Below are 26,021 nucleotides of genomic sequence, written 5' to 3'. Positions count from 1 at the left end.
AAATAAATCACATTGTTTTTTTCATGCCTAAAAAGGAATAAAAACACAGGAAAAAAAATCTTGATTAAGGTTCTGATAATTCATGCATGAAAGGGTTAATCTCCAGTGGGTCGGATCAGTAAAATACTACAATAATAACCTATAAATCCTCACAACGCCATAGTTTTCTCTTTGTAAATATATATATGTATATATATATATATATATATATATATATATATATATATATATATATATATTTGTTTTTTTAAGAAAAAAAAATATTTTAACCCTAACCCAAATTTGATCTGAAGTGGACCGGACCAGTAAAATAATTATATATATATATATATATATATATATATATATATATATATATATATATATATATATATATACACTGTACATACATAATAATATATAAATAATGCCAACTTCAAACTTTTAGTGACTCATTATCCATCCTTTTAACCATTTAAACTTTGCTAAAAGGAGGATCAGGTTTTTTTGTCATCTGATACAGAGTCCCATCCATCTAATCCAGTGCTGTCAAACTCACTTTAGTTCAGGGGCCACATTCAGCCAAATTTGATCTGAAGTGGGCCGAACCAGTGAAATAATAACAAAATAATATAGAAATAATGTCAACTCCAAACTTTCCTCTAAGTTTTAGATCAGACGTGTCAAATATGCGGCCTGGGGGCCAAATTCGGCCCACCAAAGGGTCCAGTCTGGCCCCTGGGATGAATTTGTGAAATGCAAAAATTACACTGAAGATATTAATCGTTTTAGTTCAGGTTCCACATTCAGACCAATTTAATCTCCAGTGGGTCAGATCAGTCAAATACAATAACCTATAAATACTCACAACTCCATAGTTTTCTCTTTGTAAATATAAATATTTTCCCATCATTTTACTGTATTTACACTAAACCAAACTATCATTTCATAAAAACGCAAATAACCTGAACAAATATGAACATTTTAAAATGTCCGAAGTGTAATTGTACCAATATTCTGCCTGTTATTAAATGTTTTGTGTATTTGTTGATCCACTGTGATCTGTAAGTTGTAATTTACATGTATAAATGATAAACTGAGACAGAATATTATTAAAATTGCACCTAGTTTTCTTTAGATATTTCAGTATTTTCATGTTATTCACATTGTTTTAAAGGATAGTTGGTGGATGTAAACATTTTCATCACATAATTTTACTTTTTTCGCTCTAAAACAGGGCTGTCAAACTCATTTTAGTTCAGGGGCTACTTTCCGCCAAATTTGATCTGAAGTGGGCCGGACCAGTGAAATAATAACAAAATAGTATAGAAATAATGTCAACTCCAAACTTTCCTCTATGTTTTAGATCAGAGATGTCAAACATGCGGCTTGGGGGCCAAGTCTGGTCCACTACAGGGTCCAGTCTGGCCCCTGGGATGAATGTGTGAAATGCAAAAATGACACTGAAGATATTAATCATTTTAGTTCAGGTTCCCAATTTAATCTCCAGTGGGTCAGATCAGTAAAACACTATCATAATTACCTATAAATACTCACAACTCCACATTTTTCTCTTTGTAAATGCAAACAATTTAGTTTGTTCATGTTATTCACATTGTTTTAAAGGATAGTTGGTAAATGTAAACATTTTCATCGCATAATTTTACTTTCTTTTTTCTAAAACATTGAGAAAAGTTTGGAGTTGACATTATTTCTATATTATTTTGTTATTATTTCACAGGTCCGGCCCACCTCAGCTCAAATTTGGCTGAATGTGGCCCCTGAACTAAAATGAGTTTGACACCCATTGTTTACAGCAACAAAAGTGAAATTATGTGATGAAAATGTTTACATGTACCAACTATCCTTTAAAACAATCTGAATAACACAAAATTTCTAATGAAAAATAAGTGCAATTTTACCAATATTATGTCACAGTTTATCATTTATACATGTAAATTACAACTTACAGATCACAGTGGATCTACAAATATATAAAACATTTAATAACAGGCAGAACATTGTTAAACTTACACTTCAGGTATTTTAAAATGTTCAAATTTATTCAGGTTATCTGCATTTTTGTGAAATGATACTTTGTTTTAATGTAAATACAGTAAAATGACATGAAAATATTTAATTTACAAACAGAAAAATTTGCAGTTGTGAGTATTTATGGGTTATTATGATAGTATTTGACTGATCTGATCCATTGGAGATTAAATTGGTCTGAATGTGGCCCCTGAACTAAAATGACTTTGACAGCCCTGTTTTTTTGTGAAAAAAGTAAAATTATGCGATGAAAATGTTTACATCCACCAACTATCCTTTAAAACAATGTGAACAACATGAACAAACTGAAATTTCTTGAGAAAACTAAGTGCAATTTTACCAATATTATGTCACAGTTTATCATTTATACATGTAAATTACAGCTTACAGATCACAGTGGATCTACAAATATATAAAACATGTAATAACAGGCAGAATATTGTTAAACTTACACTTCAGATATTTTAAAATGTTCAAATTTATTCAGGTTATTCGCGTTTTTGTGAAATGATAGTTTATTTTAGTGTAAATACAGTAAAATGACATGAAAATGTTTACATTTACAAACAGAAAAATTTGCAGTTGTGAGTATTTATCGGTTATTATGATAGTATTTGACTGATCTGATCCACTGGAGATTAAATTGGTCTGAATGTGGAACCTGAACTAAAATGATTAATATCTTCAGTGTAATTTTTGCATTTCACAAATTCATCCCAGAGTCCAGACTGGACCCTTTAGTGGGCCGGATTTGGCCCCTGGGCCGCATATTTGACACCTCTGATCTAAAACATTGAGAAAAAGTTTGGAGTTGACATTATTTCTATATTATTTTGTCATTATTTCACTGGTTCGGCCCACTTCAGATCAAATTTGGCTGAATGTGGGCCCTGAACTAAAGTGAGTTTGACAGCCCTGGATTAGATGGATGGGACTCTGTATCAGATGACAAAAAAACCTGATCCTCTGGTTCTTTTTTTTTTTTTTTTTGACCCAAAACGCTCTAAGTTTGAGGGTTTTAGCAAAGTTTAAATGGTTGAAAGTACAGATAATGAGTCATTAGGGGTTAGCGCTCATGAAAAATACAGAACGCATTTATGCTAAAAAGGCTCAAAAATATGGAAATTGCATTTTCTCAGATTCCTCCCATTATCAGCGTTCCTCCACGTGGGTGGCCTTGGAAATAGTTGTGGTGACCTTTTAGAGACTAAGAGGGATTAATGGCAAATGGAAGCGGGATGAGGAAGTCAGTGTGTGTGTGTGTGGAGGAAATACAGTAAGGCTGGATGGTGTTTAATGTGGGAGAGGAAACCTGAAAAGAAGAGAGGTCTGCCAGGAACACACAAGAGCAAGAACAGGGAAACAAAAACAGGATGACATGGAACATTCTGGACCCGAACGGGCGTCGACAGACAAAGTCGGTGACAGTGTGACAGTAGGAAATATGTTTTTCCACCCTGTTATCTGTGTTGTTCCTGCTCAGCAAAAAAAAACCTGACACTCCTTCTACAAAGAGTGAAGAAATGTGGAGAGAAAGTATGAGTCAGGATGAGACTTGAACTAAAACCAGGAGAGGAGGAAAAAAAAGTGACATTAAAAAGTATGACTGTTTTAAAAAAAGTAAAAAAAAAAAAAAGTAGATAATTCGTACAATGAACAATGCAAAGTGAACAGTGGTGCTTTTAGATGTGGTAAGAGGTCGATCATGTTCTGTATCAACACAATAACCAACTGTTTTTAATGCAAAACAGGAACAAAAACAAGTATTCAAACCAAACTGAGCAGCTGAAAAAAAAGAACTACACATTCAAATCTTCTGCTACAACAAATAGAGTAGAACACTTAAAAAAAACAAACAAAAAACAAAAAAAAAACCCATTAACTGCCTTTAAGATGTAGTCGAATAAAACACTTTTTTAAAGTCACTTTGTTCATTTTATTGTTTTAATGCTTTGTGGATAATATAGATACAACAGAGTATTAGGGCCACATAAGAGAATAAAAAATCTTGCCACTACAAGAATAAAGTCATAAAATATCGAGATAAATCCTGTAATTTTATGAGAATAAAAGAATACAAAAAAGAGTCATAATTTAAAGAGAATAAAGTAATATTATGAGAATAAAGTTTAAAAAAAAAAACTCATAATTTAATGAAAATATTGTTTTACTTTAATGAGATTAAAGTTGCAATATTTCAAGAATAAAGTCGTAATATGTTAAAAATAAAGTCATAGTTAAAAAAAAAAAAAAAATCTTGATGAAAATAATGTCGGACTTTAATGAGATTACAGTTGTAATATTTCGAAAATAAAGTTGTAATATGTTGAGAATAAAGTTGTTTAAAAAAACCCTCATAATTTAACAAAAATAATGTTGCACTTTTCTAAGATTAGAGTTGTAATATTTTGATAATAAAGCCATAATATTATCAGAATAAAGTCATAGTTTAAAAAGAATCACAATGTAACAAAAATAATGTTGTACTTTAATGACATTAAAGTTGTAATATTTCAAGAATAAAGTCGTAGTTTGAAAAAATCCTCATAATTTAAAGAAAATAATGTTGTTCTTTAATGGGATTAAAGTTGTAATATTTTGAGAATAAAGTTGTAGTTTTGGAAAAAAAAAAAAAAAATCTCATAATTTAATGAAAATAATGTCCTACTTTGATGAGATTAAAGTTGTAATATTTAGAGAATAAAGCCATAATATTGTAAGAATAAAGTCATAGTTTAAAAAGAGTCATCATTTAATGAAAGTAATTTTGTACTTTTATGAGATGCTTTTATTAAGTTGTAATATTTTGAAAAATAAATTTGCAATAGTGCGATTAAAAAAGTCATAATTCACAAATTGTAAGCCTTAAGTCTTGTTGATGAGAGTTTTCGGCATCAGCGAACACAACAAGTGAAGCAGCATCTATCACTTCTGTTGGACCAGACGACTTCTACAAAGAGTGAAGAAATGTGGAGAAAAAGTGTGAGTCAGGATGAGACTTGAACTAAAACCAGGAGAGGAGGAAAAAAAAGTGACATTAAAAAGTATGACTGTTTTAAAAAATGTAAAAAAAAAAAAAGTAGATAATTTGTACAATGAACAATGCAAAATGAACAGTGGTGCTTTTAGATGTGGTAAGAGGTCGATCATGTTCTGTATCAACACAATAACCAACTGTTTTTAATGCAAAACAGGAACAAAAACAAGTATTCAAACCAAACTGAGCAGCTGAAAAAAAAAGAACTACACATTCAAATCTTCTGCTACAACAAAAAGAGTAGAACACTTAAAAAAAACAAAAAACAAAACAAAACATTAACTGCCTTTAAGATGTAGTCGAATAAAACACTTTTTAAAAAGTCACTTTGTTCATTTTATTGTTTTAATGCTTTGTGGATAATATAGATACAACAGAGTATTAGGGCCACATAAGAGAATAAAAATCTTGCCACTACAAGAATAAAGTCATAAAATATCGAGATAAATCCTGTAATTTTATGAGAATAACAGAATACAAAAAAGAGTCATAATTTAAAGAGAATAAAGTAATATTATGAGAATAAAGTTTAAAAAAAAAACCTCATAATTTAATGAAAATATTGTTGTACTTTAATGAGATTAAAGTTGCAATATTTCAAGAATAAAGTCGTAATATGTTGAGAATAAAGTCATAGTTAAAAAAAAAAAAAACTCTTGATGAAAATAATGTCGGACTTTAATGAGATTACAGTTGTAATATTTCGAAAATAAAGTAGTAATGTGTTGAGAATAAAGTTGTAGTTTAAAAAAAACCTCATAATTTAACAAAAATAATGTTGCACTTTTCTAAGATTAGAGTTGTAATATTTTGATAATAAAGCCATAATATTATCAGAATAAAGTCATAGTTTAAAAAGAATCACAATGTAACAAAAATAATGTTGTACTTTAATGACATTAAAGTTGTAATATTTCAAGAATAAAGTCGTCATGTTTTCAGAATAAAGTCGTAGTTTGAGAAAATCCTCATAATTTGAAGAAAATAATGTTGTTCTTTAATGGGATTAAAGTTGTAATATTTCGAGAATATAGTCGTAGTTTTGAAAAAAAAAAATCTCATAATTTAATGAAAATAATGTCCTACTTTGATGAGATTAAAGTTGTAATATTTAGAGAATAAAGCCATAATATTGTAAGAATAAAGTCATAGTTTAAAAAGAGTCATAATTTAATGAAAGTATTTTGTACTTTTATGAGATGCTTTTATTAAGTTGTAATATTTTGAAAAATAAATTTGCAATAGTGCGATACAAAAGTCATCATTCACAAATTGTAAGCCTTAAGTCTTGTTGATGAGAGTTTTCAGCATCAGCGAACACAACAAGTGAAGCAGCATCTCTCACTTCTGTTGGACCAGACGACTTCTACAAAGAGTGAAGAAATGTGGAGAAAAAGTGTGAGTCAGGATGAGACTTGAACTAAAACCAGGAGAGGAGAAAAAAAAAGTGACATTAAAAAGTATGACTGTTTTCAAAAAAGTAAAAAAAAAAAAAGTAGATAATTTGTACAATGAACAATGCAAAATGAACAGTGGTGGGTTTAGATGTGGTAAGAGGTCGATCATGTTCTGTATCAACACAATAACCAACTGTTTTTAATGCAAAACAGGAACAAAAACAAGTATTCAAACCAAACTGAGCAGCTGAAAAAAAAAGAACTACACATTCAAATCTTCTGCTACAACAAATAAAGTAGAACACTTAAAAAAAAAAAAAAAAAAAAAAACATTAACTGCCTTTAAGATGTAGTCGAATAAAACACTTTTTTAAAGTCACTTTGTTCATTTTATTGTTTTAATGCTTTGTGGATAATATAGATACAACAGAGTATTAGGGCCACATAAGAGAATAAAAAATCTTGCCACTACAAGAATAAAGTCATAAAATATCGAGATAAATCCTGTAATTTTATGAGAATAACAGAATACAAAAAAGTCATAATTTTAAGAGAATAAAGTAATATTATGAGAATAAAGTTTAAAAAAAAAACAACTCATAATTTAATGAAAATATTGTTTTACTTTAATGAGATTAAAGTTGCAATATTTCAAGAATAAAGTCATAATATGTTGAGAATAAAGTCATAGTTAAAAATTAAAAAAAAAAAAAACTCTTGATGAAAATAATGTCGGACTTTAATGAGATTACAGTTGTAATATTTCGAAAATAAAGTAGTAATATGTTGAGAATAAAGTTGTTTAAAAAAAACCCTCATAATTTAACAAAAATAATGTTGCACTTTTCTAAGATTAGAGTTGTAATATTTTGATAATAAAGCCATAATATTATCAGAATAAAGTCATAGTTTAAAAAGAATCACAATGTAACAAAAATAATGTTGTACTTTAATGACATTAAAGTTGTAATATTTCAAGAATAAAGTCGTCATGTTTTCAGAATAAAGTCGTAGTTTGAAAAAATCCTCATAATTTAAAGAAAATAATGTTGTTCTTTAATGGGATTAAAGTTGTAATATTTTGAGAATAAAGTTGTAGTTTTGAAAAAAAAAAAAAATCTCATAATTTAATGAAAATAATGTCCTACTTTAATGAAATTAAAGTTGTAATATTTAGAGAATAAAGCCATAATATTGTAAGAATAAAGTCATAGTTTAAAAAGAGTCATCATTTAATGAAAGTAATTTTGTACTTTTATGAGATGCTTTTATTAAGTTGTAATATTTTGAAAAATAAATTTGCAATAGTGCGATAAAAAAGTCATAATTCACAAATTGTAAGCCTTAAGTCTTGTTGATGAGAGTTTTCGGCATCAGCGAACACAACAAGTGAAGCAGCATCTATCACTTCTGTTGGACCAGACGACTTCTACAAAGAGTGAAGAAATGTGGAGAAAAAGTGTGAGTCAGGATGAGACTTGAACTAAAACCAGGAGAGGAGGAAAAAAAGTGACATTAAAAAGTATGACTGTTTTCAAAAAAGTAAAAAAAAAAAAAAAAAGTAGATAATTTGTACAATGAACAATGCAAAATGAACAGTGGTGCTTTTAGATGTGGTAAGAGGTCGATCATGTTCTGTATCAACACAATAACCAACTGTTTTTAATGCAAAACAGGAACAAAAACAAGTATTCAAACCAAACTGAGCAGCTGAAAAAAAAGAACTACACATTCAAATCTTCTGCTACAACAAATAGAGTAGAACACTTAAAAAAAACAAAAAACAAAACAAAACATTAACTGCCTTTAAGATGTAGTCGAATAAAACACTTTTTAAAAAGTCACTTTGTTCATTTTATTGTTTTAATGCTTTGTGGATAATATAGATACAACAGAGTATTAGGGCCACATAAGAGAATAAAAAATCTTGCCACTACAAGAATAAAGTCATAAAATATCGAGATAAATCCTGTAATTTTATGAGAATAACAGAATACAAAAAAAGTCATAATTTTAAGAGAATAAAGTAATATTATGAGAATAAAGTTTAAAAAAAAAACCTCATAATTTAATGAAAATATTGTTTTACTTTAATGAGATTGAAGTTGCAATATTTCAAGAATAAAGTCGTAATATGTTAAAAATAAAGTCATAGTTAAAAAAAAAAAAAAAACTCTTGATGAAATAATGTCGGACTTTAATGAGATTACAGTTGTAATATTTCGAAAATAAAGTAGTAATGTGTTGAGAATAAAGTTGTAGTTTAAAAAAACCCTCATAATTTAACAAAAATAATGTTGCACTTTTCTAAGATTAGAGTTGTAATATTTTGATAATAAAGCCATAATATTATCAGAATAAAGTCATAGTTTAAAAAGAATCACAATGTAACAAAAATAATGTTGTACTTTAATGACATTAAAGTTGTAATATTTCAAGAATAAAGTCGTCATGTTTTCAGAATAAAGTCGTAGTTTAGAAAAAATCCTCATAATTTAAAGAAAATAATGTTGTTCTTTAATGGGATTAAAGTTGTAATATTTTGAGAATAAAGTTGTAGTTTTGAAAAAAAAAAAAAATCTCATAATTTAATGAAAATAATGTCCTACTTTAATGAAATTAAAGTTGTAATATTTAGAGAATAAAGCCATAATATTGTAAGAATAAAGTCATAGTTTAAAAAGAGTCATCATTTAATGAAAGTAATTTTGTACTTTTATGAGATGCTTTTATTAAGTTGTAATATTTTGAAAAATAAATTTGCAATAGTGCGATACAAAAGTCATAATTCACAAATTGTAAGCCTTAAGTCTTGTTGATGAGAGTTTTCGGCATCAGCGAACACAACAAGTGAAGCAGCATCTCTCACTTCTGTTGGACCAGACGACTTCTACAAAGAGTGAAGAAATGTGGAGAAAAAGTGTGAGTCAGGATGAGACTTGAACTAAAACCAGGAGAGGAGGAAAAAAAAGTGACATTAAAAAGTATGACTGTTTTCAAAAAAGTAAAAAAAAAAAAAAAAAAGTAGATAATTTGTACAATGAACAATGCAAAATGAACAGTGGTGCTTTTAGATGTGGTAAGAGGTCGATCATGTTCTGTATCAACACAATAACCAACTGTTTTTAATGCAAAACAGGAACAAAAACAAGTATTCAAACCAAACTGAGCAGCTGAAAAAAAAGAACTACACATTCAAATCTTCTGCTACAACAAATAGAGTAGAACACTTAAAAAAAAAACCCAAAACAATAGTTGTCTTTAAGATGTAGTCGAATAAAACACTTCTTTTAAAGTCACTTTGTTCATTTTATTGATTTAATGCTTTGTGGATAATATGGTAGATATGACAGCATATTAGGACCACATAAGAAAATAAAAAATCTTGTTACTACGACAATAAAGTTGTAAAATATCGAGATAAATCCAGTAATTTTATGAGAGTAACAGAAAACAGAGTCATAATTTTACGAGAATAAAGCCCTAATATTATGAGAATAAAGTCGTAGTTAAAAAACAACAACTCATAATATAGCGAAAATATTGTTGTACTTTAATGAGATTAAAGTTGTAATATTTCGAGAATCAAGTCGTGTTGTGTTGAGAATAAAGTCATAGTTTAAAAAAACCTCATAATTTAATTAAAATGTACTTTTATGAGATTAAAGTTGAAATATTTTAAAAAAAATTAAGTGGTAATATGTTGAGAATAAAGCCATAGTTAAAAAAAAAAAAAAAAATCATAATTTAATGAAAATAATGTCGGACTTTAATGAGATTACAGTTGTAATATTTAGAGAATAAAGTAATAATACGTTGAGAATAGTTATAGTTTAAAAAAACCCTCATAATTTAATGAAAATAATGTCATACTTTAATGAGATTAAAGTTGTAATATTTTGAGAATAGTCATAGTTTAAAAAAAACTCATAATTTAACAAAAATAATATTGTACTTTTATAAGATTAAAGTTGTAATATTTTGAGAATAAAGCCATAATATTATGAGAATAGTCATAGTTTGAATAGAATCACAATTTAACAAAAAATAATGTTGCACTTTAATGAGATTAAATTTGCAATATTTCAAGAATAAAGTCATATTATGTTGAGAATAAAGCAGTAGTTAAAAAAAAAAAAAAAAAATCATAATTTAATGAAAATAATGTCGGGCTTTAATGAGATTACAGTTGTAATATTTTAAGAACACAGTCATAATATTATGAGAATAGTCATAGTTTAAAAATAATCATAATTTAACAAAAATAATGTCGTGCTTTAATGGATTAAAGTTGTAATATTTCAAGAATAAAGCCGTCATGGTTCGAGAATAAAGTCGTAGTTTTGAAAAATTTAACGAAAATGATGTCGTACTTTAATTAAAGTTGTAATATTTCGAGAATAAAGCCATAATATGTTGAGAATAAAGTTGTAGTTTAAAAAAAGACCCCCATAATTTAATGAAAATAATGTCATACTTTAATGAGATTAAAGATGTAATATTTTGAGAATGAAGTCATAGTTTAAAAAAAGTCATAATTTAACTAAAATATTGTTGTACTTTTATAAGATTAAAGTTGAAATATTTTGAGAATAAAGTCATATTATGAAAATAGTCGTAGTTTAAAAAGAATCATAATGTAACAAAAATAATGTTGTACTTCAATGAGATTAAAGTTGTAATATTTCAAGAATAAAGTTGTCATGTTTTGAAAATAAAGTCGTAGTTTTGAAAAATTTAACGAAAATTATATACTTTAATTAAAGTTGTAATATTTCGAGAATAAAGTCGTAGTTTAAAAAAAAACAACTCCTAATTTAACAAAAAATATTGTCGTACTTTTATTAGATTAAAGTTGTAATATTTCGAGAATAAAGTTGTAGTTTTAAAAAAAAAACTCAAAATTTAACAAAAAAATGTCGTACTTTAATGAGATTAAAGTTGTAATATTTCAGGAAAAAAAAACATATTATAAGAATAAAATCGTAGTTTAAAAAGAATCATAATTTAACGAAAATAATATCATACTTTTATGAGATTAAAGTTGTAATATTTTGAAAATAATTTGCAATAGTGCGATAAAAAGTCATAATTTTTAAATTGTGAGCCTTGTGCCTTGTTGCTGACAGTTTTCGGTAACAGCGAACACAACAAGCCAAGCAGCAATGTTCACGTCTCTTGGACTGGATAACTAATGCTAATGTGTTGGTGGTGGGCGGGGCTAATAGGCTCAGTATTTCATCGTGTGTAAATCCCAAATGAAAGTATAACCTCAAAACATGTTCCAAGTTCTCCATTATGCGATGAGTGGGTACGACTTTAATCTAGTAAATGATATTTTTCCCAAATGTTTTTAAATCACGTTGTTATTCTTAAAATATTATGGCTTAACTCTCAAAATATTACGAATTATTCGCATAAAATTATGACTCTTTTTTGTGTTTGACTTTATTCTCATAAAATTGCGGATTTTATCTCGATATTTTACGACTTTATTCTCATTGTGACAAGTGTTTTTATTTTCTTATGTGGCTCTAATACGCTGTCGTAGGTAGATCCACAGGGAAACGAAAACCTTCGCATTCTTAAATCTGTTTTGGTAAAAATAAACACGTTCATAGCTATCGTACCAGTTGAGTTTTGATTATACACTGTGCTTTAACTCTGTGGTATTTTTGTTCGTCTCCGTAGCTGTGCAGTCCTTGAACAGCCTGAACGACCAGATTGCGAATTTCATGGTGCCCGGACCCAAACCCGTGGAGCAGGAGGAGCCTGCCTTCATTCCACCGGAGAAGGAGACCATGCAGAAGTCCATGACCCTGATGAGGCACCTGCTGGTGGACGCTCAGGTATGAAAGACATTCAGCTACGACGCCATCGGACACACGGTAGAGGTCGAATGTCTAAAACTATCCGAGTTTGAGTCAAAGTATACGGATTCTTCAATACTTCAACAAGAGAAACTGTTTGTGTTTTTATTTTTGACAATTGTTGAAGAGGAAGATGGTTTCATTTATTTTTTTTCTACTTTTTTGTCACATTTAATTGTGTTATTTATCTGTTTGTTTAGCTTTGTGCTGTTCCTCCATGAAGGAAAAACACTTACACATATAAACAGTTAAACTCTAAATGCAGTTGCAGAAAAAAATATTAGACCACCTCTTGTTTTCTTCAATGTCTTGTTCGTTTTTAATGCCTGGTACAACCGAAGGTACATTTGTTTGGACAAATATTATGATAACAACAAAAATAGCTCATAGTAGTTTAATTTCAGAGCTGATTTCTACACTGGAAAAAAAAAAAAATCTTGCCAAGTGTGTTTTTCTCATTTCTAGTCCAAATATCTCATCACACTTAAAATAAGACATAGTCACCTACAGAGGAACTTTTCAGTGAGATATAAGAACTGATTTTTAGACAATAGATTTTGAAAATTTTATTTCAAGAAATCTTACCAAGATAATTTTCACTTGTCCCAGTGGCAGATTTTTTTTTTTTTTTCTTTTTTTTTTTTTTTTTTTTTTTTTTTTGGAATTAAGCAAAACAATTATTCTTGAATTAAGAAAAAAAAAACAAAACAAAACTCTTGAATAAAGAAAAAAAAAAAAAAAAAAATCTTGAATTAAGCAAAAAAAAAAAAAAAAAGTTGAATTAAGAAAAAAAAATCTTGATTTAAGCAAAATAAATGTTAAATAAAGCAAATAAAATCTTGAAATAAGCAAAAAAAAAAAAAATGCTGAATTAAGAAAAAAATGTTGAATTAAGAAAAAAAATCTTGAATTAAGAAAAGAAATATTGAATTATGCAAAAAAATCTTGAGTTAAGCAAAGCAATCTTGAATTAAGCAAAAAAAAATCTTGAATCAAGAAAAAAATCTTGAATTAAGCTAAAAAAAAATCTTGAATTAAGAAAAAAAATCTTGAATTATGCAAAAAAAATCTTGAATTAAGAAAAAAAATCTTGAAATAACCAAAAAAAAACCCCCATCTTGAATTAAGAAAAAAAAATCTTGAATTAAGAATAAAATCTTGAATTAAGCAAACAAAATCTTGAATTAAGAATAAAATCTTGAATTAAGCAAACAAAATCTTGAATTAAGAATAAAATCTTGAATTAAGCAAAAAAAAAATAAATCTTGAATTAAGAAAAAAATCTTGAATGAAGCAAAAAAAACAAAAAAAACAAACAAAAAAAAAACAAATCTTGAATTAAGCCAAAAATCTGCTAATGGAAAAAGTGAAAATTATCTTGGTAGAATTTCTTGAAATAACCTTTTCAAGATTTATTGTTTAAAATAAGTTCTTAAATCTCACTGAAAAGTTACTTTAAGTGATTATGTGTTAGATATTTTGACTGGAGATGACAACAATACTTTTGGTAAGATTTCAATTTTTTATCCATTTTCCATGGCTTTTTTGATAATAACCAAAATCCCTTCAGTTCTTACATCAGTATCTGTGGCATTGTACTGACAAAAACAGTGCTTTTAGGCATTCCATGTTTTCTTTTCTGTCTGTTTTAGTCACATGATACACACAGGAGTTAGTATTTGATTGCATAACTCTTGTTTTTGAGGACGTTTGATGGTCTGATAATTTTTTCTACGGCTGTATATAAAACCACCTTAAAAAAAATGATAGTAAAACAAGAATAAAAGACGTCTTAGGAACACAAGAAAGAAATATTCCCAACCCTAACTCGTCTGCAGAAGTTTATATAAAGCACCAACATGATTATCTATGAATAAAAGAGTCAAACATCCCCATAGGTCGGTCGTTAATGTGCAGTGCAGCACAGATTCGCCTCAGGAACTACAAGGAGAACAAAGGTCAAACATTACGTTCCAATTTTCTGGAATCCCAACACACGAAAGCTGATTTTATCCGATACCTGGCAGACTTGTAGCGCAGAAGTACACTTCATGCTTCATTTTGTACCAGTGCAAATTGTTTGTGAAGACACAGATTGCTATTTCTGAGCTGCTCCGACGAAAAGGCCTCGGATGAAATGAAAATATTGACTGTGTGTAATGGAGGTGGAACAACAAGGTTACATTTCCTCCATCAGATTCAATTGCCACTTAGATTCCCTCGGCGCAATGACAGAGCTGCTGACTGTATAAGTACGTGAAAGTCTCGTGGTTAATTTATTTCCCGTTGCTTCCTCCCGCTCCGGGTTGAATCCTCCTCTTATTCAGCGATAACCTCAGTGTGTCCTCAAAAACACATTTCTGGGCGTCAGTCACCAATGTGAGCAGCGGTGAAAATGACAGAAGGCTGATGGTGTGGATGCTTTTCAACCAACGCCGATTTGTTGTGTAAAGCGAGGTAATTATCGTTAATGAAAACGAACGCAATGACGAAAACTAGAATTGTAAAAACCTTTTCGTTAACTGAAATAAATAAAAACTACAATTGATAGACAAAACGATACCTGAAACTGTATTGTGTGTTTACAAAACTAACTAAAACGGATAAAAATTATGGATAAAATTCCCCTTGTTTTCATCTTTGTCAATGTCGGATTGATATGAAAGCGATTTATTTCGCTCTAGCAATTTTAGCTAGCGGCACCGTATGACACTTCACGGTCCATCACTTGTAAATTCGGCTCAGATAACCCACAGTTCGCCTCCTCTGAACTCCGTCCTTTCCTTCTTCCTCCACCTATCCTCTCTAACCTACTCCCTGGTGTACTTTTCATTCGGACTTTTCCATCCTTTACTCATCCACACCTGCTCTTTCAGCCTTCCTTACCTTCTCCACTTCTACTATTTCCCACCAAGGTTATTATCGCTAACGAAAATGAGCGAAATGACGAAAACTAGAATTGTAAAAACATTTTCGTCAACTGAAATAAATAAAAACTATAATTAAAAGACAAAACGATAACTAACTAAAGCTGTATTGTGTGTTTACAAAACTAACTAAAACGGATAAAAATTATGGATAAAATTCCCCTCGTTTTCGTCTTTGTCTGTCGGATTGATATGAAAGCGATTTATTTCGCTCTAGCAATTTTAGCTAGCGGCACCGTACGACACTTCACGGTCCATCACTTGTAAAATCGGCTCAGATAAATAAAATCGGCTCAGATAACCCACAGTTCGCCTCCTCTGAACTCTGTCCTTTCCTTCTTCCTCCACCTATCCTCTCTAACCTACTCCCTGGTGTACTTTTCATTCGGACTTTTCCATCCTTTACTCATCCACACCTGCTCTTTCAGCCTTCCTTACCTTCTCCACTTCTACTATTTCCCACCAAGGTTATTATCGCTAACGAAAATGAGCGAAATGACGAAAACTAGAATTGTAAAAACATTTTCATTAACTGAAATAAATAAAAACTACAATTAATAGACAAAACGATAACTACCTAAAGCTGTATTGTGTTCTTACAAAACTAACGAAAACGAACAAAAATTATGGATAAGATAGATAGATAGATAGATAGATAGATAGATAGATAGATAGATAGATAGATAGATAGATAGATAGATAGATAGATAGATAGATAGATACTTTATTGATCCTTTGCAGGAAATTGCTTTGATACAACAGCAGCAGTACAAGAAGAAAAACACTCTGAGCATCCCACAAACAGCCATCAATGAAACAAATAAATAATAAACAGAATAAAAGATATATCTATATATATATATCTATATATATATCTATATATATATCTATATCTATATCTATATCTATATATATATATAGATAGATAGATAGATAGATAGATAGATAGATAGATAGATGTATATGTACAATACAAGTAAAAAATTCCCCTCGTTTTCGTCTTTGTCAATGTCAGATATGAAAGTGATTTAATTCGCTCTAGCAATTTTAGCTAGCGGCACCATACGACACTTGACGGTCCATCACTTGTAAAATCGGCTCAGATAACCCACAGTTTGCCTCCTCAGACTCCTCTGAACTCCGTCCTTTCCTTCTTCCTCCACCTATCCTCTCTAACCTACTCCCTGGTGTACTTTTCATTCGGACTTTTCCATCCTTTACTCGTCCGCACCTGCTCTTTCAGCCTTCCTTACCTTCTCCACTTCTACTATTTCCCACCAAGGTTATTATCATTAACGAAAACTAGCAAAATGACAAAAACTAAATTTGTAAAAATATTTTCGTTAACTGAAATAAATAAAAACTATAATTAAAAGACAAAACGATAACTGAAACTGTATTGTGTGTTTACAAAACTAACTAAAATGGATAAAAAAATTATGGATAAAATTCCCTTCATTTTCGTCTTTGTCAATGTCGGATTAATATGAAAGCTATTTATTTCGCTCTAGCAATTTTAGCTAGCGGCACCATTCGACACTTCACAGTCCATCACTTATAAAATCAGCTCAGATAAAATAAAATCTTTCTAGTCAAAATACCTTTTCACTTGTTCCATTGGCAGTTTTTTTTTTTTTTTTTTTTTTTTTTGCTTAATTCAAGATTTTTATTTTTTTTTCCTTAAATCAAGATTTTTTTTTTGGCTTAATTCAACATTTTCGTTTGGCTTAAATCAAGATTTTTTTTTTTTTGCTTTAATTCAATATTTTTTTGGCTTAATTCAAGATTTTTTTTGGCTTAATTCAAGATTTTTTTTTTTTTTTTTTTTTTTTGCGTAATTCAAGCAAAAAAAAAAAAAAAAAAAAAAAAAAAAAAAATCTGCCAATGGAACCAGTGAAAATGATCTTGGTAAGATTTCTTGAAATAAAATTTTCAAAATCTATTGTCTAAAAATCAGTTCTTATATCTCACTGAAAAGTTCCTCTTTAGGTGATTATGTCTTATTTTGAGTGTGATGAGATATTCGGACTAGAAATAAGAAAAATACACTTGGTAAGATTTGGATTTTTGCAGTGTGAATTGATAGAATTAGTGGATCAACAAATATTAAACATTTTAGATCAGTAGATGCTTTTGGTCACCAGCAGATGTTTGGGTCTTTATGGGTTAAAATCCAAATGTCCACTGTTGTGAGCATATATAGGAGGGGAAGGCGTCCCCCATAGAACCTTCCTGGTATCCTTAATTATTCTCATTACAACTTATAATAAAGTAAAAAAAAAAATATAACAAATAAAAATAACAGTTGCAGATCCATGAAAAACTGAAATTTGAAAGGATTAGTGGATTAACAGGTATTACATATTTTAAATCAGTAGATGGTTTTGGTCACCGGTGGATGTTTGGCTCTTTAAGGGTTAATGTGTTTTTTTATCCATTGCTGATGAGAATATTTGGTTCATCATCATTACAGAGGAAGACGTTGCCAGTTGGATGTACTATTTCATACAAAAACACATTACCAAGCATTAGAGTTTGGTTCTTTTCTGGTTTTCCTTTCCCAGAACAGTGTAGGAGCTTGTACTCGATACTGTCTCGCCTCTCATGGTCCAATCTCATCACTTCGATCACACGGTGCCAGTGCTGTAGATTGGTCTGGCACCCTCCACTGTCTTCCTGGAACAGGCTAAAAGTTATCTGGGTTGCTTGGCCGGTTTTGAAGTGGCGTTTAGGGAAGGTTGGTACGACTGTGCTTTACTGAAAATGGTGTCTGGAGAGGTTGTTTTGGTGGAACTTTTGCACATGAGAAAGCCCACTGTGGGTTTTAAATCCCTGGAAAATGGCAATTACAAAGACATATGGCCTGGTCAGAACTTATCATTTTCCATGTGTCGTTACAGCAGTGGTTCCCAGACGTTTTTTTTTTACTCGTGACCCCATTTTAACATCACAAATTTCTGGCGACCCCAGATGTTTTTTTTTTTTGATAAAATTAATTTGTTTTTGATCATGTAATAGTTTACTATACTATGATGCAAATAAACATTAATTTTAGATGACATTTAGTCTATATAATGTATATTATCCTCCCAATACCCAGGAAAGTTAAAATTTTAGCTTTTTTACATTAAACAATTGTCTTGATTGGAAACTGCATAATACAACAGTTTTTTTCCGATACATTTCTAAAAATTATTTTGTATTTAGGGACCGAGCCAAGAGGGCAAGGCCCCTATTGTTTTTCTTTTGTTTTTTATTATTATTTTTATTTTCTGTCTGCCACTTTGAACTGGATTTTGACCCCCTAAACATGCTCGAAAACTCACCAAATTTGGCACGTATGTCAGGTCCGGCGAAAAATTTGATGAAATGAAAAAATAAACCCCGTAGGTGCCAAAATGGGCTCTCTAGTGCCGCCTATGTCAAAAAAACATGGAAACCGCCATAGCGGCCAGCAGGAATGTCGGCCAGACATGAAACCAATGCCAAAATGTTCGTTACATTGAGCACTACAAATGTTCGGATGGACGTCCAAGAGCTATCTCCAACAGGAAGTTGGCAAATTGCCTCTCAAAGTAAAACCCTCAAATTAAAACTAGTCTGAGGCCGTTTGTCATATTGGCTTTGAAATAGCACCAAAAGATAGAATAAACGGACGGATGCAAAAGGAAGGGGGCTGGTGTTGGGACGGAGAGGTGTGAGTGGAGCGGAGGTGTCGACGACCATGGGAGGCAGAATGCCTGGTGCGAGGTCCTGCCCAATGCTGCTTGCAGCTTTAATTATTTATTTATTTTTGAATGGAATGTCCTTTGCAAAGGGCAGCATTTTTTAAGTAAATTTGTTAAACTTTTGTCCCCTACAGAGGACAAAAATGCATTGCTAGGTCTCAGGAGGTAATTATGGACGGAGGCAGTAAATCCAGGTGTAGATTACTGCACAAAGTGAGAATTTGATTTTCCTTGGTCAGGATATGTACAGTCAGTCCAGCTTGGATTTACAAGGCTGACAATTAATACTGAACAAACAAGAACTCAAACTATGAATTATGAAAGAGCTGCAGCATCTGAAACTGACCACAATGAACATTTGACAGATAAACAGAACCACAGTGCTTCAGTTTCAGATACACAGTTTGTCATGTCTTTTATGGATTGTCTCTGTCAACTCACCATATATTTTTAATTAGTAATTTGTTTTTTTTTAAATTATTTTTATCAATTACAAGAAATTCCAGGTGGCCCCATGTGGGGTCCCGACCCCAAGGTTGAGAAACACTGAGTTACAGTTTGGTTGTTGATGTTTCACATAATGAAAGGGATGTTGAAAGCATTAACTTACAGATAGAGGTGGGAAGGAGAGTGACATTTCTGACACTGTGATGTAGTTCTGCAACAATGAATCAATTAAATCAACCCAACTCAATTCTTAAGAGTTTGCAACAAATTCAGCAGTCGATTCATTGGGTCTTGAGCACGTTAAACCTTAAATTAGTGTCTTAGATCAACATCCCGTACTTAGGCATGACACTGCTATTCCCAATATACAACTTGACGAAAGTAGTATTTTGCTCGTTATCAACAGATTTAGATTGAATCAAGGCCAAAATGAAAATATTAGATTTTGGTAGATGCATCTATTTATTAAGTTTGTGTGTTTTTTGGGGCAATAACAAGAGGAAACATTGCAACTTTAGTCTCAATGAAAACAAAAACTCCACCAATTTGCAAAAATGTTGGATTAGAAGCTGACAAAAGACACAAAACTGAAAACAACTGACTGGTTGACTTGTACACATAGCAAGAAAACTGCTTAAATCTCGCACATTTTTATAGCAAACGAATGACTTATCAATGTTGGCTCTTTTATTTCTTGTTTCTGTCACCTGTCAATGGACTGCAAATGAAAAGTAGTTATTTTTATTAATTCTGGCATATTTACAGGGTGGGGAAGCAAAATTTACAATGAACATTCAGTTGTTTTTTCTCAGCAGGCACTTCGTCAATTGTTTTGAAACCAAACATATATTGATGTCATAATCATACCTAACACTATTATCCATACCTTTTCAGAAACTTTTGCCCATATGAGTAATCAGGAAAGCAAACGTCAGAGTGTGTGATTTGCTGAATGCACTCGTCACACCAAAGGAGATTTCAAAAATAGTTGGAGTGTCCATAAAGACTGTTTAGAATGGAAAGAAGAGAATGACTATGAGCAAAACTATTAGGAGAAAGTCTGGAAGTGGAGGAAGCAACAAAAAACGTACCAAAGCTTTTATTAAAGCTCTCACATCCAAAATCTTAAAGGATCCAACCAAATCCATGAGAAAAATGGCAATTGAACTTGAGGTAGACAACAAGACCGTTAGAAATGCAGTAAAATGAAATGAGTACAGTTGGTGTCGGCTGCTGCCTTATGGGTACAGACAGCTGCCTGTCAGCCAGCTGAGCCCATTAAAAAAGAAAAAAAAAAGAAAAAAAAAAAAAAAAGAAATGCAGTAAAATATGATTTGAAGATTTAAATTCTCATGACTTTCAATAAACTAATTGGTCATACACTGTCTTTCAATCCCTGCCTCAAAATATTGTAAATTTTGCTTCCCCACCCTGTACACGGGTGTATATTTTTTTATACAGCAATGCTCATAAATATGCATGGTCCCTATTAAATAAAGCAATAAAATGAAATAAAAATTATCCTCATTTCATGTTACCACTTGGACTGGAGTCACTATATTCTAATTCAGTCTCATTACAAACAATTGGAAGCATCTACTGTGTGAAACTGCAGCCCCTAGTGGTAACATTTGGCATAAACTTTTGTGATCTGAACACTTTTACATCGACTGAGCGTACTACACGTAGGCTATAATATTCCAATCTTGTCATTCTTTGCCTTTGTGCCAAATGTTGACGGAATGTCTGATTATGTGTCACAGTTTGAGAGGTGCATGCTGGGATGTCATTGCTTTGAATGTCAGTCCTGGAATTAGTATTTTTTTTTTTTTTTTTTTTATTATTTTTACTCATACTGCTAATTACAGCCCTAAATTAACTCTTTATTTTAATGATCCAGTAGACCTTAGCTGTCACTATTTTACTGATTAATAGTGGAAATGATAGTCTTCATTTGCTAAATTAAAATATCTACAGGATGTTTGATAATCAAGCAAATCCATTAAATTGGTGATTAAAATGCGCGATATAGTCTTTTTTTTTGGTCACGCAGACCTCCCACATGTTACCTCCGTCCTCGTCCCTCTTGTCCTTGCGGATGCTTCGATGTACATTAGCGAAAGGAGGTGAGGAAGAGGAGCGGAGAGCCTTCGTCGAGCTCCCGTTAGAGGAAGGAGGATGCATCCAGCTGGAGTGTTAATGTCAGGAGTGTGATTGAGCTGTTGATGATTTAACGCTCACACGCCTGTTGTGTTAATTCGTCACAGCGTCGTTTGCGTTCCCTCAGACAAATCTCAATTAGACTGTGCTGTTGAATTTACCACATGAGCCGCGCTAACAGATGTTGGAGTAAAAAGGTCGTAAGCTCCAGTGTTCTACTTGGTTTCTTTAACCCTTTCATGCATGAATTATAAGAACCTTAATGGGTCAAAACACAGTAATGTCCTGTCAGAGAGCAAACTTTAATTGATGGCCATTCCAACATTTATTTCAATATAAACAAGCTCCTTGTTTTGGATAATCCCTTTTGGTCCAATTAAAGCAAAAATGAATTTAAAAGTAAAATTGTGGGTCAAATTGTCTCTAAAATGTCCCTTCAGAGAGATTTTGAATACCATTTTTTGACCCTAATATAGTATTTTTCCTGAGTGTTTTTTATTCCTCTTTAGGCATGAAAAAAACAATGCAATTGAAATTTTTTTTACGAACCTATTTTTCATGGAGTTGCAAAAATATTCACTCAGCTGGACACCATGTGTTTACTTTTTGAAGCAAAGGAACATGTATTTACTGATACACTGTGTGAAAAGTATGAAATATATTTTTTTAATGCTGCTAATCTGGTGTTTTGTCACATTTTAACATACTCTAATATTAGTTATTATTCACTTCATGGAGGTAATATGCAAAAAAAACACTGTTTTGTTTAAGAAAAATGGTTAATTACAGTCTATTAACAATAACAAGCAATTGATTTACACTCAAACATGTTACTGTAGATCAGATTTATCAAAAACAGCAAAGTCACAGTAACGGTATGATTGTCAGTGTATGGGATGATGCATAAGTGTCCACTGTGTTGGCTGATATGGAACTAAAACAATAAAACCCATGAATATACAAGAGAACAGCTGGAGAACAGCTGTCCACTGTAGTGACCGCTGTGCATGAAAGGGTTAATGTCACGCTGTTTTCATTATGTTTAACCCTTTTAGGACGATCGTGTCTCCGGCGCCACAGTTTTGCTTCTACAGTCGTTCAAATTACTGTAACTCCCGAACCCTTCCCGCTATTGATAAAATTCCAATGTCATGTGAAAGCTGAAAATAGGTTCTTTCTATTGATATACAAGGTGTATCAGAAAAAAAGTAGATTCTCAGAAAAAAAAACCAACATAAAATCAAAATGCGAAGATATTTTGAAAATCTGATCATATGTTTTTATTGACCATGGAATTCTCCTTCGATTGACGCAACTTTCCTGGGTCAGTTTTCGTGCTACAGTGAACAACGCTAATTTGAATTGTGCAGAATAAAAGTCTTTCATGTATGGAAGTGTAAGGATTATAAATTTTTTTTTTTTTTTTTTTTTATGAAATTGGTTTCCACTGTGCCAAAAAAGTATTGAAAATGCATTGAACCAAAGACCCCTGTACTGAAAACGTACCAAACTGAAATTGTTCTGTACAGTTACACCTCTAATATATAACACAAGGGTAGAGGCCTGCATTGACTAAGTGAGAGGGGTGGATGTAGGTGGAGCAGAGAGCAGCAGAGTGCAGTCGGTGAGAGAGAGAGGGAAGAATTTTGCTACTTTTAGCAGCGTTTTAGCTTCTTTTTGTGTTGAAGTCTTGTAAATAATTGTATATATAATAGAAATAGCTTTTAATGTGTTGCTGTACACAAGCCTGTCCAAGAAGAATTTCTATCACTTGTGACTGATTATAAAGTTCTATCTATAGTGCTGTTTTAGAGTATTCCATTAGTGAGTTTCACTGGGTTTTTCGCTTTTTTTCCCCTACTGCTTTAATCTGTGTTTTCCAGTTTGTATAGTTCATTGATAGTTGTATTTTAGCTGTAAATATTATAAAAATGTTTGTACATGTATATCTAGATATGTAAATGTAAATGCAGAGAGCTAGCCAGAGCAGAAAGAGATGCAGCGTCTATAAAAGAAGCAGATCATGGATGTTTTTGTCAGTGAAACGAGGAGCTCTGTCTACAACTAGAAAGTGAACAGAGATGATCACACAGGCTAAAAATGACTAGAAATATCTAAAAATAAGAAGCTGTAACAGGGACGGAGAATGATCGAGACGACAAAAATGTTTGAGCACATGTAAAATAGTTGATACTTGGTTTCTGTAATCTCATAAAGTTTCGTTATGAACATTTACAGTTGTTTTTAATCCAACTTTCCAATCCAACTTTATTTATAAAGCCCTTTAGAACAACCACAGTGGACCAAAGTTAATAATATAGTAAATATGACTAGAAAATTAAAGTCTGTTTATTTTTACTATAACATGCTCTTTTAAGCATTTATTGTTTATAATAATAATTAATCAACTTTCAACATTATTTATTCTTAGGAAAGAAAATTCAGTGTGGTTAATGGTCAGATATTTAAAAAAAGGTGTAAAAGAACTGGCAAAAAAGACATTTTCTCAGACTTTTATGGCAGAAATAACAATAGTAGTCCTTTAGATCTTCATATGAAAGTGGTTGCCACCCAAATCCAAACATATTGTACCTTCTTAGCATTTTACTCTCTTTATTCTCCTGGTCTCTCACCATCTATTTCTTTTTGAGCTTGAAAAGCATGTTTAATGCTCAAAGTCCAAGGAAAATCCACTTACACGCCAGGGAAGGAGACATGTGGAGACTACTGAGTGACTCTGATTGACGCTGAAAGAGCCTCGCTCCCTCTTCGTTCGCTTTATCATTTCTCGTTCATTTACTTGCAGTCGGCCACTTCTTACGGCGTTCCTCAGAATGTTCTTTTCATTGCAGTCCTATCACAGGTTAGAATGTCATGAAGTGACTCTGAGTGAGGATTGTTGACCGTGAGCAGCTCCATGTTGTAAAAAAGAGGCTGCAGACAATTTCTGATGGGCAAAATGGAATTTCTTTAAAGAGAAATTCTCACCATTTTCTGAGTGTTTGGTGCATTCATGTGACGGCTGCAGAGGAGAGAGACAGAAAATGCAGGGTTTAGAGCAGACGAATGACATGACATGCTGCAAACGCTGCTCAGTGCAGGACTAACTCCTCAGCTATCGGGTCACCCTGAGGTAATGGGATTTCTGACTTCTACTTAATCAGATCCAATCTTTGATATGTCTGACAAACTTGGCCTCGGTATCGGAATTGGAAGCGTTTATGCCAAACATATATGCTAATTTTTTCTTTCCCTCAGGCAGTGAAAACCTGGAAATACCACAAATTTTCAACTGTGGTTTCGAGACTGTTGGAAAAAAGTGAACTCTTAAAAACGTAAAACTTTTTTTGTGGTGACTTTGACATGAATTATTTTCCTCAGAGATGTGTCACCATTCATTATAATATAATCCTCTACACATTGACTTTCTCAGTAATACACAGGACTTTTTCTACATTTAATTTACAGACCATGTAGATGTTAAAAAAAATAGTATTTTTGAAATATTAAAAATGTGCATTTACTTAAAATGGTCCATATTTTAATGGCTTATAACAGGGGTGGCACACTCATTTCAGTTCAGGGGCCACATTCAGCTAAATTTGATCTGCAGTGGGCCAAACCAGCAAAATAATAACATAATAATATTTTAAAAATGCCAACTCCAAACTTTCCTCTGTGTTTTAGAGTGAAAAATGTAAAATTACATCATGAAAATGTTTACATCTCCAAGCAAGCCTTTCAAACGTTGTGAATAACATGAACAAACTGAAAAAAATAAGTGTAATTTTAACAATATCATGCTTCAGTTTATCATTTACACATGTTCATTATAACTTACAGATCACAGTAGGTCTTCAAATACACAAAACATTTAGTAACAGGTGGAATATTGTTAAAATTGCACTTACTTCTCTTAAGACATTTCAGGTTGTTCACACTTTTTGTGAAATTATACTTTGTTTTAGTGTAAATACATGAAAATATTTACATTTACAAAGAGAAAAAATTAGAGTTATGAGTATTTATAGGTTATTGGGTAGTATTTAACTGATCTGACCCATTTGAGATTGAATTGGTCTGAATGTGGAACCTGAACTAAAAGGATTGTTAATATCGTCAGTGTAATTTTTGCATTTCACAAATTCATCTCAGGGGCCGGACTGGACCCTTTGGAGGGCCGGATTTGGCCCCCGGGCCGCATGTTAGACACCTGTGATGTAGATGTTAATAAAAATGTTATTTTTGAAATATTAAAAATGTGCATTTACTTATAATGGTCCTTATTTTAATGACTTATAACATGGAAGTGGTTAGATATACCATTGTAGTTACTACTGAGCACTGATAGGTAGTCATATATGGACTTAGACTGAAGTTAGAGCTCTTTGAATATGTCCCTTTATAAACCAATAGGGATTTTT

The 26,021-nt window shown here is 31.4% G+C and overlaps 1 protein-coding gene across 2 annotated transcripts in view; it reads left to right on the top strand.

The window, feature by feature from the left end:
• kazna (kazrin, periplakin interacting protein a) overlaps positions 1-26,021 on the top strand; it is an 814,799-nt gene that overhangs the window by 117,231 nt on the left and 671,547 nt on the right. For both annotated transcript variants that reach the window (XM_030138578.1, XM_030138577.1), the window contains exon 2: positions 12,157-12,314. In XM_030138578.1, the coding sequence (XP_029994438.1) occupies positions 12,157-12,314 (158 nt within the window). The remainder of the gene's footprint in view (positions 1-12,156; positions 12,315-26,021) is intronic.

Source organism: Sphaeramia orbicularis, chromosome 7, assembly GCF_902148855.1.
Source record: "Sphaeramia orbicularis chromosome 7, fSphaOr1.1, whole genome shotgun sequence".
Taxonomy (NCBI): Eukaryota; Metazoa; Chordata; class Actinopteri; order Kurtiformes; family Apogonidae; genus Sphaeramia; species Sphaeramia orbicularis.
This window is presented reverse-complemented; position numbering and strand designations above follow the sequence as displayed.